The 19,739-nt window shown below is 45.4% G+C and overlaps 1 protein-coding gene across 1 annotated transcript in view; it reads left to right on the top strand.

Moving 5' to 3' along the window:
* Positions 1-15,124, top strand: part of LOC147708561 (chitin synthase chs-2-like) — a 709,679-nt gene extending 694,555 nt beyond the window's left edge. Inside the window, exon 19 of the mRNA XM_086925750.1 lies at positions 15,044-15,124. Coding sequence (XP_086781876.1) covers positions 15,044-15,124 — 81 coding nt within the window. The remainder of the gene's footprint in view (positions 1-15,043) is intronic.
* Positions 15,125-19,739: the final 4,615 nt, after the last annotated feature.

The following is a 19,739-nucleotide window of genomic DNA, read 5'->3' as shown; positions in this document are numbered from 1 at the left end:
CTTTTACCTGTGGTGTCAAGTGGGGGCTCTCGGAGCAAGCCCTCCAAGCTCCTGCAGCTTGCCCGGGTTCACTGTCCCATTACTGCCTCGCCGGAGCACCGCCAAGCAGCATTTGGTTTCACTGAGTTTGTGTCTAGCGTCCCCAGGAGCCTCCAACCGGTGAATACCGTTTTAGAAGGGGCTTGCTCAGAGCCACGCATGCTACATCCTGTGCCTCACGCCCTCTTGTTGGAATCGGCATGGAGGGGGGTTGTGATGCAGCGTCGGCTGACCCGGTTAGAGCGGGATACTAGTGTGCTTTAAAAGCCAAACAAAAGCAGGGCGCACAGATGCTTTTCTTCAAGCGTCCCGGCACGAAAAAAAAAAAAATATATATATATATATATTATATATATATATTCCTTCGTCAGTGGGTAGACACTGACGAAGGAATACCGAAACGCGTTTGTCTGCTGAGCGAGTAAAAACATACTGAACACTTTCCCTGTGAGTGCCGTAATTTCTTTCCATGGGATGCGAAAGAAACCTGAGCTGTGATTTATCACGTGGGGCGCCGCCACGAGAGGCACCCGCCTGCGAGTGACCCGGATTTTGGTGCAACGGAGCGGAAATATATATATATATATATATATATATATATATATATATATATATATATATATATATATATATTAAAAAAAAATAGAGTACACAAACCAAAGGCTCAGGCCGCTATGGGTGAATCAGGCGCAGTGGTTCTTAAAAAAACAAGCCCGGGAGTTGTGTGCGCGTGTGCTAAAAGGAGATAGGGAAATTAAAAAAAGCACGCGAGAGGTGTGCGCACCCGCGTGGCGTTAAAAGTGAAAGCAGCTGCAGCCATGACAAGAGAGGAAAGGCAGATGGTGCCTGTGCGCATAACCACACGCTCCAGGCCACACAAAAAGAGTGTGGTTAGATTTTTAAAGCCCACTTACTAAAAGTCTCGAGAGCAGCACATGTGCTGGCTCTGGCGAGACCAAAAAATGCATTAGTCAATATTTTCCGTAAACTCAACGTTAACATTTTTTTACAAATCAATTAGGTCCTAACCTCTTTCACCATTTCACTGCTAGGCCTCCCCCCGTGCTAAGCCTTTTTGGGATATTTGGGGCAGGTATCAATGTCAAATAGGCACCCTTTTTTTCCAACACCCCCAGCAATCTAAAGGCACCCAGGGTTCATGGAGGGTACCCAGAAATTAGCCAAAATACAGCAATTTTTTTTTTTTTTTTTTAAAGGGAAGCAATTGCTCCTATCTCCTTATCATCATCTCTTGAGGTCTAATCTCCCTGAAAAAAAGAAATGGAACTGTCAGTAAGACGGTAACAGAATTTTGCACTGCAAATAAGTTGTTTCAGTTGAATTTGACTTATACTTATCTGTTGGGAACCAGGTCCCTGGAGATCAGTTTTTTCTGTTTACTTTTTGCACCATTCTATCCTGCAAGTAAAAGGAATACTATGTTATTACTACCTAAATTACTTAGAGGATTTAAGAAATGCTCCAGAAAAGAGTGTTTGTGTATACATTATGTTTAACCAGTGACCCACTCTGCGTGGGACACTGACGAAATCGGTCTTCCCCAGCGCGGAGAGGATGCTCATGCGGTTGAAATATTGAGTTATTCAGCTAATCTCTCGACAGGTAGATGGATTGTCATGGCCTGGACATATCCTTTTGTCTGAGTCCACGTAAATTCTACAGCACGGCTGAGCTAACCAGAACAGCCATTGCTTGCCCTGGCCATCTCTACACGCACATTGTTGCTCTCGGAAACAATTGTACCAGCAGCTGCACCTTTGTGCAGTTCAGCTTCCCTGTCATCTCCACCTTCCCCTCGCTGGGTGCCCGGCTGGGTCTCATGTGAGTAACTGTTTGTTTCACTTTCCACTTCCTGTGGTGTACACCCTTCACGATGACAGAGTACTCATCCTTTCAGATGTCCCTATATCGTTAGGTCCTGAAGAGAACCCTCATTCCCATAGGGGTCGAAACGCTGTAGACGAAAATAAAGCAAACCACTCCTACTACAGATTTCTTTTGATGGTCGACTTTAATATTTTGCTGGAAACCATTTTGTACTTGTCACAAATATGTCACAAATTGTTGTAGGTTCCATGTTCACTGGGGACACAATGCCCTACTTATTTGAAAAATTGCTGTTTATATTTACATAAAAACTACTATTATCCACACCTTATTCTGTGTTGTGTATGGTTCTTCCTCTTTTGATATTGCAGTAACCCATTCCTTCATTGCGATTGCGCATATAAATATCAGTATTCTTTACATATTTAATTTTGTCACAGGAACCAGTGTTTCTGCTTATAAAACACGTACCCTGGTTTCATTGCAAGAAGGGTTCCCATGTAACTTTTTTCTAACCACTTATTGAGGCACAAACAAGATCCCAATTCAAGATTTAAGTTTTATTACTCGTTAGTAGTCTTAGGGTGGGTGTCAGATGGCTTCTCTATTTTGATTGCTATTCTCTGACAGTAGGGGTAGCTTATTGTGATCCTTCCATTCCTTTATGTTCTAGACAAAGACTATAACACTCAGCCAACCACTCTGTTATCATTTAGCGGAAGAAGGGAACAGCTAGGTACTTAATGATTGTGCATTGTTTATATAAACATTAGCATTTCACTTGTTACATATTCCTTTACACTCACATGTTCTATCTTTTTTCAGGTAGGTCTTTATTCCTGGTTGCCTGGTCCTGTTCTTGAGTGGGGGACAACGTGGGACATTTTTTCTTTTCATCCCTACTTTCCCTTCTTCCCCTGGTTTACTTTTATTGCTTTGACTTGGTTGGGTATAGCAGTGACTTAGGGAATTCGAGACCTCTCATCCTTGCTTGACGTTCCAGCGAAAACCTGAGTAGCTCAACAGAAACGGCCCTAAACGCAATGTGGACACAGCACATTTTTACAGAGAAAACTGACCCTTTTTTGTTGCAAAGTGCCTAGCTGTGTATTTTGAAACCTAGCTCAGCTGGCACGTAGGAAAATCTAGCAAACAATCCCTTGCAAACCTTTCTCACATTTTAGTTATGGAAAGTTCTGGAATCTGCATCAATCCACAAAATATCCATACACCCTGCATTCCCCAAAATATCCCGACAAAAATGATACTCGCTTATACCTAGCTGTGGATTTTGAACCATAGCTCTTCCAGCACCTAGCGAAATCTAGAAAACATATACATTTTTTGAAAAATAGACACCCAGGGGAATCCAGGATGGGGTGACTTGTGTGGCTCTCACCAGGTTCTGTTACTCAGAATCCCTTGCAAACCTCAAACATTGTAAAAAGAAAAAACACATTTTCCTCACATTTCTGTAATGGAATATGTGTGAATCCACAAACTTCCACCCACCTTGCATTCCCAAAAGTCTCTCAATATAAATTATACATCACTTGAGTGGGTAGGCTTAGTGCCTGTGACAGGAAATTGGCCAAAACACAACCTTGATACACCACATTTGTACAGTGAAAACTGACCCTTTTTTTGCAAAGTGCCTAGCTATGGATTTCGAACCCTAGCTCTGCCGGCAACTAGGGAAACCTGGCAAGCCTATACATTTTATTAAACTAGACACGCAGATGAATCCAGGATGGGGTGACTTGTGTGGCTCTCATCAGGTTATGTTACCCAGAATCCCTTGCAAACCTCAAACTTTGTAAAAAAAAAAACATTTTCCTCATATTTCTGTCATGGAAAGTTTTGAAATCTGCGTGGATCCTAAAAATTCCACCCCAGCTGCATTCCCCAAAATCTCCTGATAAAAACTGTACCTCACTTTTGTGGGTACCCTAGTGCTGATGACTGGAAATGGGCCTAAATGCAATATGGACACATCACATTTTTACAGTGAAAACTGACCCTTTTTTGCAAAGTGACTACGTGTGGATTTTGAACCCTAGCTCTGCCGTCACTAGGGAAGCCTAGCAAATGCATACATTTTTTTTAAAACTAGGCACATCGGGAAATCCAGGATGAGGTGACTTGTGCGGCTTTCTCCAGGTTCTGTTACTGAGAATCCCTTTCAAATCTCAAAATTTCTCAAAGAAAAACACATTTTCCTCACATTTCTGTGATGGAAAGTTCTGGAATCTGTGTGGATCCACAAACTTCCACCGTTCCCGCATTCTCTAAAGTCTCCCGATAAAAATGGTACCTCACTTTTGTGGATGGGCCAAGTTCCAGCATCAGTCAAGGGCCCAAAACATATTGTGGAGACATCAACATTACTTACTGCAAATAGACCTGGTGTTGCTGCAGGGGGCATCTGGGTTTTTGGCCCCAGACTTTGCGGCCATCTAGGTAAGCCTACCAAACCCACACATTTCTGAAAACTAAACACCAGGGGAGTCCAGAGAGGTATGGCTTGTGTGGATCCCCCAACGTTTTCCTACCCAGAATCCCCTGTCAACCTCAAATTTAGCTGAAAAAATCAAACTTTTCTTCAATTTCTGTGTGAGGAAGTTGTGAGATCACTGGGCAGACACAAATTTTCTACCACTCTGTTTTTGCAGGTCTCCAGATAAAAATGGAACCTCACTTACGTGGGTGGGCCAAGTACCCGCAACAGGCAAAGGCCCAAAACGTATTGAGGAGACATCAAAATTACTTATCACAAAATGACCTGGTTTTGCAAGGGGGGGCACATGGGTTTTTGGCTCCGGGCTTGGCAGCCATCTAGGGACACCAACCAAACCTACACATTTCTGAAAACTAGACACCCAGGGAAGTCCAGGGAGCTATGACTTGTGTGGATCCCTGAACGTTTTCCTACCCAGGTTCCCCTGCAAACCTCAAACTTAGTTAAATAAAAAATGACATGTTCCTCAAATTTCTGTGTGAGAATGTTGTGGGATCACTCAGCAGACACAAATTCCTACCACCCAGCATTTCCCCAGGTCTCCCAATAAAAAAGGTAGCTCACTTGTGCGGGTGGGTCACGTACCTGCAACAGGCAAGGGCCCAAAACGTATTCTGGAGACATCAAAATTACCTATCACAAAATGACCAGGTTTTGCAAAGGGGCAGCTGCGTTTTTGCCCTGGGCTCGAAGGACATTAAGGGAAATGTACCAAACACACACATTTCTCAAATCTAGACACTCAGAGAAGTCCAAGGAGGTATGGCTCACTTGTATCCCCCAATGTTTTCCTATGCAGAATCCCCATGCAAACCCCAAATTTAGCTGACACTGGCCATCACAAATGTCCTACCACCGAGTGTTCTACCGAGTAAAATTATACCTCACTTGTGTGGGTGTTCAGTGTAGAATCGACAAAGAAAAAAGATTTGTTTAAATGTAGCGCTTCGAATTTTTTTTTATGTTTTACTTTCTGAAAACTAGACACCTGTGGGAGTCCAGGTATATGTGGATTGAATTGATCCCCTAACATTTTCCTTCCAAGAATCCACTGCAAACCTCGAATTTAGCTTAAAAAGTCACATTTACCTCTTATATCTGGGTGGGACAGTTGTGGGATCACTGCACGTCACACATTTCCTACCACTAAGTGTTCCCCTTAGTCTCCCAATAAAAATAATACCTTACTTGTGTGACATCCAGAACTAATAAAGTCTTTAGCTTGGCGCACAGGCTTCGGTGCGTGAATAGTTGTGCTTTTGTGGCGTTTTCCCAAGGTATCACTCTCTACCTCTTAGAGTGTTAAGAACATGAATGGTTAAAGCATCCTCTGGTTAGGGGATGACCCTCTAGGCACAGCTCTCAGACCGCTATGTAGCGTTTGAATCTTGAATTAAATAATCCAATAAGAATCTTTCTTTAGATTGCTTATATGTGTTTATTCAGTAGAAAATTGCATTCATTAACTTCTTGTATAATGTCTTATTTTCCATTTGTGGTGAGTAGAACTTTACACTTTTTCTGCTTTCTATTTCAAAAGGAGTTCCCAATGCATTAGGTGCAGTTCATCAGGGTAATATCTAAACAAAAAAATCAATGAACTAATTTTGAGGATAATATCCTACAAGCGTGTAGGTATACAATGCTGTAAAGTGACTTAATATTCTGACTATGAAAAATATCGGAGAAAGTGGTGAGGTTAATTTACAGTTATAGACGCACTTCGCTCTTACATTAGATTAATCATTGAGCACACCGTGTTAGAAGATGTTTTTCTCGTAATTGCTTGCACGTTCTCTTTTTTCAGCACGAATATTGGTTAACAATGCACGCTCCACTCTTTCAGCACTATAGTCACCTTTAATTTACGCATACACCTTGGGACTATTTATTCCCTTCCTAGAGCAACTATCCTGAATTTTTAACATTTAGTCACGCAATAAGAACATCACACGTTTACTTACCATCATCGAGTTTTTTCACTTTCCCACCACCACCTAATATAACTGTGAATTAACCTCACCACTTTCCCGATATTTTTCATAGTCAGAATATTAAGTCACTTTACAGCATTGTATACCTACACGCTTGTAGTATGTTATCCTCAAAATTAGTTCGTTGATTTTTTTGTTTAGATATTCCCCTGATGAAGTGCACCTAGTGCACGAAATGCATTGGGAATGCCTTTTGAAATAGAAAGCAGAAAAAATGTAAAGTTCTACTGACCATAAATGGAAAATAAGACATTATACAAGAAGTTAATGAATACAATTTTCTTCTGAATAAACACATATGAGCAATCTAAAGAAAGATTCTTATTGGATTATTTTATTCAAGATTCAAACGCTACATAGCGGTCTGAGAGCTGTGCCTAGAGGGTCATCCCCTAACCAGAGGATGCTTTAACCATACATCCAGAACTAAGACATTGAAGGGCCAAAACGTGTAGAGTGAGAGGGCTCAAAGCAGGTCCAAAAGGGCAGTTTGTTTATATGTTTTTAGGCTGACACTACTTTGGGCACCCACACAATTGAGGTATCATTTTTCTCTGGAGACCAAGGGGAATGCTGAGTAGTAAGCGCCACTCCACGCACACCACCAGGCAAGCGCCAATCTACACACACCGTGAGTCCACCCACATAATTAGCGAAGTGCAGGTCCACACACGCCACCAGCAAAATGCCAGCCAAAGGTCTGTGCACACAGACCATTAGCCAAACTCCAGTTTACACACAAACTCGCCCTGGTTTCTAGTGGTTTTCTGCCCCGCTTGAGTGCAGATGAGACAGAAAAAATCACTGAAACAGCCAAAATGTGTGCCTAAAAAAGGTAGCGACCCTTACCTATAGGGCTTCTCACTGGCAGGCTCATTAACATATTCCTGGTGCTTAGTGGGCTTTCTTCCCCCGGGGGAGGGGGGGGGGGTGAATAAGGGGCTATTGCTCTAATCTGCCTTCTTGGGGGGGAAGAAAGACTTTTTTGGGGGTGGAGGCATTAGCATGCCCATTCGTGGCAGCCCTAACATCTACTAATTAAAAAAATACTAAATCCCTGGTGCCTAGTGGGCTTCTTGCCACCCCGGGGGAAATTAGGGACTATTGCCCTTTCTGCCTCCGGGGAGGCAGAAAGACTGTGGCTAATTTTTATGAGGGGGTGGGGCATTGGCAGGCCCATTCGGGGAAGCCCCCACCCCTACGTATAATAAAAACCATAATCCCTGGTGCCTAGTGGGCTTTCTGCTCCCCTCCGAGGGCAGATAAGGTGCTATTGCCCCCATTCACCTCCGGGGGGGAGGCAGAAAGACTGTGGGACTTTTTTGGGGGTGGCTGGGGCATAGGTTTCCCGATTTTGGTCAGCCACCATCCCTAGATCCATAAAAAAATCCCTGGTGCCTAAGGTGCTCTCTGCCCCCCGGGGTCCAGATCAGGGGCTGTTGCCCTAGCAGCCTCTTAGAGGGAGTTGGGGTGGGGCATTGGCATGCCTATCTCTTGCAGCCCCCACCCCTAAATAAAATGAAAAAACGAATCCCAGGTTTCTAGTGGGCTTTCTGCCCCCCCCCCCCCCCCACCCACCAGGGCAGATCAGGGACTCCTGTCTCCATCTGCCTTCCTGAGGGGTCAAAAAGACTGTGCAATTTTGCGGGAAGGGATGGGGACATTGGCATGCCCATATCAGGCAGCCCCCACCCCTAAATCCTATTAAAACAAATCTCTGGCATCAAGTGGGCTTTCTGCCCAGGGGGGCAGAAAGACTGAATAGCCCCAAAAACATTTGGGGGAGCAAAGGCTGATGCCCAAGAGGCCGCTACCCCATCCCTGGTGTCCAGTGGGTGGATCCCTGCTTAGAGATTGCCCTCCTGGAGCGATCCCCAAGCAAGGATTGACTAGGGAGGGGTACCGTTAATAAGGGGGGATTCCCCCTTTACAATGATGCCCCTCCTGTCTTTCTACCTGCTTGGGGACTGAGCTAGTCCCCTGAGCACGTAAAAAGAGAAACTGAAATGAGCCGTGTTTAAGCTAAATGACCTCACCGCGAAGTCCGTGCTGACGTCATTTCCCTGAAACTAGCAGAGCAGCCTCAGGAGTTGGGAAAGCCCTTCCTCAGCTCCTGAGGCTGTTTAGGGCTCAAAAAAATCACTCTGGTGCGGGCACCAAAGGGATTTCTAGAGCCATGTGCACGGATGGCCGGGAGCCATCCGACGCACATGAGCACTGGTGCACAGGACAGCTCCCGGCCGTCTCACGCACAGAAGGGGTAAGTCAGCAATGCACAGTGGCAGGTGTCCATCAAACAATATGACAAGGTCAGGTTTGGTTGCAGCAACATATCTAGATATATCATAAAACTACAGAGGTGCATTTTTTAAAGCTTCAGTCACTGCTGTCTTAGATCAAATAGTAGATATTTTCGGTGGTAGAAAAGTTTACAAATTGGCTTTGTTGAAGCTGTGGCTGTCAAATATCAACAGATGCCTTCAATAAAGGCTTATGGTTTGCCTATTAGTGCTTTCAATACGAAGACCAGGTCTGGAGAATGATTTACAGAGAATGACCTTAACGTTTTCAGGATTTCAGAGACGTTCACAGCTCTGATTCCTGTGGATACATCTTTCTTTGATTGCCTATAAACGCCTATTGAAATTCCAAATTTGGAAGTTTGTTTATGAAATTAAAAAATGGAACACAAAGCCCTATATGTGCTTCTTCTGTAACATCTTACTTTGCGAAGCTGTGTATGGTCTTTCCAGTCCAAAACAGGTATTCTTTGAAGTTGATAGACATACATTCAACGATACATTGCAAACACTGAAATGAGACCGGCATCTTAAGACAAAAAAGATGGCCATTGAATCTTTTATTGCTGCGATTTCTCAACATAAATACAACAGCTTTCCTTCAGGTTGTGCTCAAATTTAAAGTACTGAGTGAAAGCAACATCTTTTATGTGACTGTGACGATTGGGGATGCCAAAACTTGCTATACCATTTCCAGCACGAAAGGACTGATAAACCTGCAAAATTATTGAAAGATATTTCCGAATGTGGAGATTTGCAGAATGTATGAGACCCAGTGCATATGAATATTGCGGCAAACATTTTAAGTGCTGGTTAGACATAATATCTGAAACCAAAATATTGTTGGATAAAATATTGTATCAAGAATTGTGAAGACAAAAATATTATGAAGGTAAATTTCTATAGGTAAGGAACGTTTTACTATATATAACTCCACATATATGTACCTTGACAATATATATATCTTCAAGGCACCAGCCTGCCGAGCGAACCACGGGGCGTGTACTGTGCCCCGGGCCCATGCGCTGATGTCGAGGTGACCGGGAGCTGACCCCGCACCTCATGCGCCGTGCCTGCCGAGGAAGTGCGACCCACGTGGAGCCCACGTGGGTGTGGTCACAACCAGGTGCCTCACCGGAATAAGCGGACCGGCCGGAGCCCACCCGAGTGGGCCGCGACTGACCCCAGCTGCGCTGAGAGGCGACCACCGCAGAGCCCACCTGCGTGGTAGAACAGGCCGGCCGGCCGAAAGTGAGCCCCAGCGCTGGAGAAGCAGACCGGGCAGTGCCCACCTGCGCCAGCCGCACCGGTGGCCGGACCCGAGGAAAGCCAGCGGAGCCCACCCGCCACAGACATAGCTATTGAAGAGGCCCGTGGGCCTAAGGTGAGCCGGGAAGTGCCTGGGGGCCCGCGTGTGCCTGCAGCGACCCCCCCCCCCCATGACTGAACTAAGCGGAGCCCACCCGCATGGCCAGAGCGCCCCGAAATAAACATACTGTACAGCAGGACCAGCGGAGCCCACCCGCGGCCTGCCAGCAGCGACCCCGCCGCGCAGCGTGTAACTGAAGCTGCTGTGGCGGTGGGGGAATGAGCCCGCAGTGTGTGGGGAGCTGCCGGGCCCTGGAAAAGTAAAGCGGAAGTGCCTGCAGCATGTGGAGGGCTGCTGCGGGCGGGAGCATAGAGCGAAACGGCACCGGCAAACTCCTGCATGGCCCGGAAAGCGTGAGGGCCGGCTTCAAGGGGTGCCAGCATGCCTAACATGCCAAAGAAAGTTCTGGCAGCAGCATTGGCAGTGACCCTCCCCCACCCGTGCAGCGCGTGAGTTTTGAGAGGCTGCTGCGGGCGGGGAGAGCAACAAGAAACTGCGTGAGCCAAGGGGCAGTGAGAAGTACCAGCCTGTGACCGATCAGTGACACCCCCCCCCCCCCACGCGCAGCCCGCGAACCGGAAGGGCCTGCTGCGAGGGGCAAAGAGGAGTAGGAACACGACTGCACGCGGCCAGCGCCGCCCAAGTATTCCTTACAAACACCCCCCAGGCCCCCACAAAACACTAAGACTGCCTGTCACCCGCAGCTCAGCTGCAATGATCCCCCGCGCAGCACAGGTGCTATGAGGCTGCTGCGGGGCAGGACAAACACGTGTGGCTGCCTCACCGGATCGGAAGAGAAGCCCTCAGGTGATGCCTGCATGCTCGTGTGGGTCCCAGTGTGTGGCCCCTGCAGGCGTCCAGAGCAGCAAACACTGTAAACAGGAACCCCATCCACAGCGCAGGAGAAGTCCCAGAGGCACCCAAGAGGCCTGGAGCACAGGGAGCAGCACAGAGAGTAACGTCCCTAAAGGAAGGTTCCACAGACTACCCTACACTGCCACCCAGTGCCCAGTAGGCAACACTGCAGCCAACAGGACAAACAAGCATTGCACAAGCCCAGGAAAAGCCAGCAGCAATACAAGAGACAGCTGCCACGCCAAGGGAAAGGGCAGCACACGGCTGCGCAGGACGGGCTCGCAGACGCCACACCATGAGAAAGATGCCAAGCCACCCACAAGTGAGTGCGCAGGACGGCGCATGGAGTGAAGTAACTCCACGCACGAAGGAGAGCGCAAGGACTGACGCTCACGAGCAGTGACCAGGAGCAGGAGACAGAACAGAGGCGCAGACCACCTGATGCACAGGGGACAAGCAGAGACCAACTGCCAGCGGAGCGGCACCTGATGGCCACAGGTTGTCGTTGCAACACAGGGAAGAAACTGCAGCACCACCACCACGGAAAGAGACAGAGGTCCCAAGACTCCCCCCAAAGCAAGTGCAACACAGGGAGGAAGCGCAACGACCGCCGGCACTGCTCCAAGGTCCCAGGAGAAAAGCAAGCACACCCCGTGAGGTAACGGGAGCAACCTGAACGCTAAGAAGCTCGGAGTGGTAACGTAACCCTCCGCACCCAAAGAAGCACAAGAAGAGCGCGGACAAAAGCGCATCAACGCTACAGCACCAGAACTGAGCAAACAGCGATCAAACAGAAGACAGCAAAGCGTGAGGACTCACGCAGAAGACCACCCCGATGGTCACCCCAAAAAGCCGACCCCTCAGACGGTCGCACGAAGAACCCGGACGGTCACACACGTGACGCACCCAAGAAGCCGGCCAGCCAGGAGGCCACACCAAAAGCCGACCCCTCACGCGGTCGCAAGAAGAACCGGATGGTCACACGACGTGACACACCCAAGAAGCCGGCCAGCCGGATGGCCGCACCAAAAGCCGATCCACCGGGGGTTGCGCAAGGAGGTGACCGAAGCAAGGGTCAACAAACCGCAACACAGCATGTATCCCACACGAGGACCGAAGATAGCCTGCCAGCCTCGGCAGAGTGGACCGGCAAAAGGTCCAAGAAGTTCGAACATCAAGACACAGTCCACGATCGGCGACTACCGAACTTCAACAACCACAATTCAACATGTAACGTCTAAAGAGAGAGAGAAGATCGCAACGCCCGGTCCAGTCACAGATGAGAAGAGACAGTGTCCGTGAACCAGGACAAGACCGGATGGAAGCAGGCAGAGTGCACGCTGCCTGGAGAAGTCTGGCCAGGAAGAAGAATACAGCAAGGTGACCAGACCGTGTTGCGAAAAGGAGAGGAGGTCTGACTGGCACGATGCCACCAAAGAAGAAGGAAGGAGAAGAGGTCTGATTGGCATGTCTGCCACCACCAAAGAGAAAAGAGAAAAGAGGAGAAGAAGTCTAAGCAGCACGACAACGGGAAGACAAGAGGATAGAAGAGAGAAAAGAGGAGTGTGGACCAAGACACTACGACACACAAAAGGGGAAACCCCGAGGAGAACGTGAGAGGTGCACAACAGTCCACACGCACGACCGGGACACACGTAACATCACTGGAAGCGAGCATCCACGTGCGAACCCGACAGTCATCCAGGAAGGACAGAAGCGAGCAGGCTGGTCTGTTGGCAACACCCACCTCTGGGATGGAACGGACATAAGGGCCGCGGAAATCCAGGGGCAGAGGCCTCAGGGACACCGGTGGCAGTGGGTCCCACAACGAGAGACGGACTGTTGAAGCTCATGCTGAAGATGCTGGAAGACCGAAGGTCGCACACAACTGCACCAGTGCCAACAACACCCTTTCAGGTGGAACTGGGACACGGAGAAGAGGACCCGTAGCGACGTCCTTCAACATGTTTGAAGAGGCAAGGCGGCATGCCCACCGGTCCAGTGGAAGCCTGGCAGAAGGGCCTCCGGGTCGTCCAGTGAGAGGGGACACCCACGAGAGAGGGGTATCTGTGAGAGGGATAACCTGCAGCCGAAGATCCCGTCAGGAACCGACACCAGTTTGAACCAAGTACATTGACCAGGACGGTCCTGCGGAAAGTAACACACTCTAGACCTGCTATTTATACCTCTACGCGTTCATAGGAAGCAAAACAGAGCGAGAGAGACTGTACAGTCCACCCACAAGCTGCAAGTCTGCCAAGGCAAGAAAAAGACACCATTGCCAGCAATTGAAGTGACCGGCAGTAAAGAAGACTACGTGGGAGTCGTCGTGATTTGAGTTATGGGTTTTGTGTGAACTCTATTTTCCTTCCCACAGGTTGGACTTTAGTTAGGGTCATTTTCTTAACTAAGGTTGGGAGGGATGTAATAATGTGAGACACGTTCTAGTGTCTCTGTTCTGTTGTAACGATACACCTAACACCCACAACCAGGCGTCATAGGTCAGATGACACTGGCTAATAAAAGGGGCTGAGCGCACGTGCTCATGGCCCATTACCTATCCCTAGTCACTGTGTCCGTGTCTCATTTACATATCTACAGGATGAGGGCCTAGCGCCCTCACCAAACCCTACAATGTGGAAGAGGGCTGGGTGACATTATTCCCGATCAATACAATACAATTTAATAATCCCCTATATATTTTTCCTCTCTTAATGCTTATGAGCCCCAAAGAAAGGGTTGATCAGCTGCCTGGCTGCACCAGATCATCCCCCCAGTACCCGAAACTTCGGGATCTACTTGGAACAGTTAACTAACTTTGTGTGGAGCTGTGTCTTTGTGATAGGCCTGTTTCAAAGAGAGCATGAGTTATTTTTTAGCTTTATATTTACTTCCAGGAGTGAAAACAAATATACACCATCTTACCTCATGGCATCCTTATTTAGACTTAAGACCACGGGCCGGTCGGACTGGCCTACAGGTCAACCAGGCAGGCCCAGAAGGGCTGGCCAGAGAGGTCAGCATGTAGGCCGTTGTTTTGGTTGTTTGTGGGCCTGCTTTTTGGTCTAGTGGCACTGATTTTACTGATTATTTCACTGATATTGCCACAAACATTACCTGCAGCAAGCACAAATTTATGTAGTGTCACATACTTTACAAAACTCCTATTCAGCATGCCTCTACAAGTTCAAAACTGCCCCAATAGGCAAATATGGGCCACTTTCTTAACCTGTGTGATTTGCTAAAGGGGGACACTTATATTTCGGAACCCAGGACTATTTACTGTCCCAGTCCGACATTGACCATGGATGGTTTTATCACATGGCAATGATTGGTGGGTGTTTTGCCGTGCCAGCAGCAGGGTTGCAACAAATTACTCCTAGAAGTACCATTTATAGTCCCTTTGCCAGGAAAGGGGGTTAAACTGCAGCAAAAGGTTTGCTTTGACTAGAGTGCCCAACAGGGCCGGACTGAGAACCGCAAATGGCCCTTGCAAAGTGTTCGGACGCCCCCCCCCTCCTTACTAGGGAGGGGGGGGGGGTTTGGAGGTGCCGCCGAGCGCTTTCTCTAGGGCCGATTTTGTTGCAGGGCCGATTTTGCAGCTATGCAAAAACGGCTCTGTAACAAAATCGGCCCCCACCCTTGCGGCGCACCGGGGGATTGCCCGGTGCCCGCTATGGCCAGCCCGTGCCTGGTGCCCAAAATCCCTCTGCCACCGGTCCTCTTTTGGCTCTTCCATAAGTGTGCACACCATCAAACGTTCTTGGTAAAAACAAGGTTTGAGTGTAGATGGTTGCTGAAAACCCATCTTGCCCCCAGGAAATGACATCCGTCTGTCTCTTGTCAGGTTTTCAGGTTTAATTGCCTCGCCTTCTTTGGGCATGTCACTGGGTCCTGAAGCTTGATTCTTTTAAAAATATTCTTCCATGTTCCTTTTGTCCTTGTTGCATGCTGTACATGAACACAATTCCAGAGAAGGAGTAGGAACATTAGTAAACATAATAGTCAAAACAGATGAAGTACTTAAAACATGCATACTTAATATTATTGGCAAATAATTAAATGCAAGGTTTTAGAAAGCAATGTTGAAAGAGAACTCAACTGTTTTTCTTTCTTTCAGAGAACTGAGGGGGAAAACAACACGCCGCCTGTACAGTCAATAGAGCTTAAAACAATTTTTGAGACTCTTCCAGCTCCATGACGGATGACATTATACACAGGTCTCATGAAAGCAGGGTTCTACCATTAGCTTCCATCTCAACGAATGAACAATTGAAACAATCAATTTGAGAATATATATAATTGTAATATATAATGCACTAAAAGAGTTCTTTTTTGCTTCGATTTTTCCACAATCGATATTGCTTGTCCTTGTCATTCTCTGCGCCATTTTGGGACTAATTTTAATAAAATAGATTTAGTGGGTTGACAAGCCAAACCCTATCTCTTAGCACAGTGACTAGCAAACAGACTAGTAACAATTAACCAAAGTGCAGCAAGCAGAGAGCAAGTAAAGAAATGTTTTCGGGGTCCTTCAAAGTTTTAAATGTTCCGAGGACTCCAGTAAGCATGATATGGGTTGCATTGAAAATAAATAACTCCCCAGACTAACGTACTATAATTTTGAGCCTAACAGCATGTTATGGTCAGCTAACTATAATATACATGATGCTATATGCAGTGTGATTTTCTCTTTTATCTGAGTCAACATTGAAACAATTGTAAGCTAAAATGAAGATCTTAAATTCCATATATAGTGAAAGTCAATGCAGAGATGTCATTGAAATTGCCACTTAATCTCCTTTATTTCAGCCAAAAACGAGGCACAACTTTACATTGTGATCTTCAGTTGGCGAGTTAAAATATCCTGATAGGTGGCATTTGCATAGTTGAGTTGGCGTTTATTAAATATCCAGCCACTATCTTGTGATGTTCTGCTGGGATTAGAAGTTAGGCATGTTGCAGTTTCCAACATTTGAATAATGCTCCTGAATTATTAACCACACCTCCGAATTTAAAACCAGAAGACTCTCTGATTCTGTACTTTTTCATATAGGTTTACACATGATCGAGAGAGTGCTGTGTCCATGCATTGAAGAATTAAGCATGTGATCGTGCTTAAAAGAACACCTCATTGATGGCATAAATATACAAATGCTACTTTGTAGATCAGTGATAAATATCAGTCTCACATGCCTCCTCAAATCTAATTCCCTTTACAAAATCTTTTCCTCTCTGACCCCGGATATATTTGAATGTTCATATACAACTGCTTTGTAAACAACTCACAGTACCTTGTAGCGGTTCCAAGGGAAAACACGGAATCTAATAAACTGATGGAACTCGTATCTCTATACCAAGACGGGAGCTCAGAGTCCCCCCTATACAGCGTATTATGTAGGGACCGCCCAAAGCGTGAATGGACGATCACACCTAAGTATTAAAAAGATTGTAGGGCACAGCTGACAGATGAAGAGTGGTTCCTGGTGTACACAAAAAAGTCAAGCAATGCCTAATTACGACTCACAGATTTCAAATATATTCAGAGAACATATCCCATCCCTGTTGTTTTACATAGACAATAAAATATCACATGGTCTTGAGGGATTGTCCAAAATGTTGATCATAGTCTGAAAACTGGAGCCAAATGATATGGACATGTAGCGTAGTGAAGGTTTTCTGGGGGATATGGTTACATAACTACAAAGAACAGTTGAGCACATCGTACAGCTGGATATAAATAATGTGTGCTGGCACTTTACTTGTGTTTATAGAGAAAACATACCAAAAGGCTGGATAGGGCCCTCCTTTAGATAAAAGATGCATAGCTATCTATTGGTTGCAGGCAGGGTTGCTGTGTAATTGCCCTGTGGTGCAGAAACATCAGGGAGGGGTCACTGGCAGAAGAAATCCATCTGTCGATGTTCTGCTTAGATGCCAGGGTAGGCATTGACTTGAAAGGCCTGAGGGTAACGTATAGATTCATAGATAATAACATAGATGCAATTAATTCTTCCTAAGGTGTACCTGTGTCATTTTTTCACAAGGAAAGTGCAAAAGTGCAAGAGACATTCAGTGCCACGTACAATGTGGATCCACGTCGCCAAAGATGTACTTACATATGAAGGATGGTCCACCAGTCCATCTGTGTGCTACCATTATGCTTGTTTGTAATGAAAAACTGTCTGTAAATGTATAAATAATGTTTTTCTAAGGAATACAAAGGTTGAATAACATGCTTAATAATGTATTTTTTACATAGGAAATTATGTTAAAACATGCTACCTTATTTTGCTAAATTTGGAACAGAATAATGATGACTTTTCCTATGCTGATAGCTGAATTGATTCCACATTGAAAAATAAAAATACTTTTGGAAACACATTTAAAGTCATAACCATCTTACCTTTTTTTTCCTCCAGGAATACAGATTCACTACATATGACTAAGTGTTGTTTATTAATAATTTGAGTTGCCCTCTCTCCCACTCTTTTCAGGGCTTTATCACAAAAGGTGTGCTAAACCAGGTGATAGTGGACAGAAAAAAACTGTCTCAAAAGCAGAGTGAAAATTGTGAGGCTCCATTGAGACACAGATATATCACAATTACTTTTCTAAACTACTGTGAGAGTAACAAAAAAATAAGTCCTATCACTTAGTATCCTAAAAAAAATTCTGAGCATTCAGTGTCTGTAGGTAAGGAAATATTGTACTCTGGCTGCATCAATAAATGAAGAGTGCTTAGTCTTCCAAGTGCATTTGTTATCTATACTGTAACCTTGTCTATAACTAATTATAAACTTGTCTTATGGTAGTACACAAAAAGAAACAAGCATTTACAATGCAACGGTTTCGCCTTTGGAAAAGAATAAGAATAACCATCCAATGCAACTCATTATTAGACAAAACACACACATCCAGCACAGCATAAATATGAAATATTGTTAGTTATTTTCAGGCTCACAAAATCATGCAACCACACCAATACAAGAAACACCAACCAACTAAAGAGTATGTTAAACAGAAAACCAATCATGCACTGTACACAGTCAGGGTAGGTAATGGATATCACTGCTTGTGACCTGCTGACTCCAGTTAGCGCACACTCGCATAACACCATGCCGTACAGTATGCAAGCTAATATTTAGGTACCACCAAGCTTTTTGGAAAGCACTCTGTCCACATCCATCAAATCTTCTAATTAGCAATGAGCAGCACGCCCCAAATGTAAACAATAACAAAACTACAAATATGCTATATGACACCTCATAAACCAAATTAGACTTTGATCTGTAACGAAACCCTCAAAACCAGGTTTTTAAAGAAGCAGGCTGTTAGAGCTGTGAGGCCATACCAATGGCAGCACACACGCTATAAGAATACAAGCAACATAACAACTGTTATTACACAGACAGAAGGAGACAGTGTCCACAGACGAATTACACCCAAAGAGTGTGTGTATTCTTACGTACACAATGTCCAGACAGTGAAACTGAGAGTAACACTGCAAAATTAATAAATGAAATGAGTGCAGAGTACTATTAAACGTACTGTATTTTCAATGTATTATCACTTTCGCCGCCTATTTACCAACAATTTCAGGTGATAGATATCTAATGTACCATCGTGTTAAGGAGCACAGTGTTTCCAGTAGAGGTTCTTCATTAATAAATCAATAAAAACATATACTACAAATAGACAAAAACACTCAAGGTGCACAGCAGAAATACAGAGCATGAACAAATTGACACGTTGACTGTTTAAAGAGATAGGAACCCAGAGAGTACAGCAGACACATAGAAAGTACAACATAACACAGACAGGAACAAACAGAAAACGCACCAAAAAAAAACACAATAAGAAAATACTGAAAAAAGCACTCATTAAGAAGATACTGAAACAGAAAGCAGACAGGGACAACACTCAGACTGCACACAATGACACGCAAAGGATGCAAAGATTGACACACACCAAGAACACAAAAGATGCACACGCTCAGTTCAGACTGGGACCAGAGAAACTTAAAAGGAACAGACAGTGACACGTCGAGTGGTGATTGTGACATACACGGGGTACAAATATTAACACACAGAGAATAAAGACAATGACACACAAGGGAGCATACACTAAAACAATATGTTTAACCAGTAACATACAGGGTGTACACAATGAAATACAAAACAAATCTCACAAGTTGGAGAATAGCAAATCCGTAGTCTGCACAGCAATTACACATACATGGATAAACAATATGTGCAGAGAGCCACAGTTTGCATGCACATACTACCAAAGTATCAAGATTTGGGTGAACAGAGGACTGACTCAATGTCACCTGGCAACGGTTTTTCAGTACGACGATTTAAACAGATTGGTGCATTGTGGCTAGATGACTGGTTTGACTCCAATAAACCAACTAAGGTAACATACCTGAAAAAAATTACTGTCTAAAGGAAAATCCGTGACTGGCGAACTGGTGGTACACATAGCCGTTATAATGACACACGCAAGGCGCTGTCAGTGACACACGCACGTGGCACATATACTGAGTGCACTGTGTTCACATCATATAAACGGAGGATGACCACTAACACATTCAATGTAAGACAGTAACACCCAGGGTACATATACATGGGAGTCCAATACAAAGACAGGCAGGTTGCACGTACAGGATGGAGACAGGGACACACAAATTGCAGATGCTATATTACAAACACATCGGATGCACAAACTGAAACATCCAAATCCACGCACTTAGTCGAAAGTGAAGACAAGTATATATACATGTGGTGCAGTCAATCAAATGCATGGGTGTTGAC

Source organism: Lissotriton vulgaris, chromosome 6 (assembly GCF_964263255.1).
Source record: "Lissotriton vulgaris chromosome 6, aLisVul1.2, whole genome shotgun sequence".
NCBI lineage: Eukaryota > Metazoa > Chordata > Amphibia > Caudata > Salamandridae > Lissotriton > Lissotriton vulgaris.
This window is presented reverse-complemented; position numbering and strand designations above follow the sequence as displayed.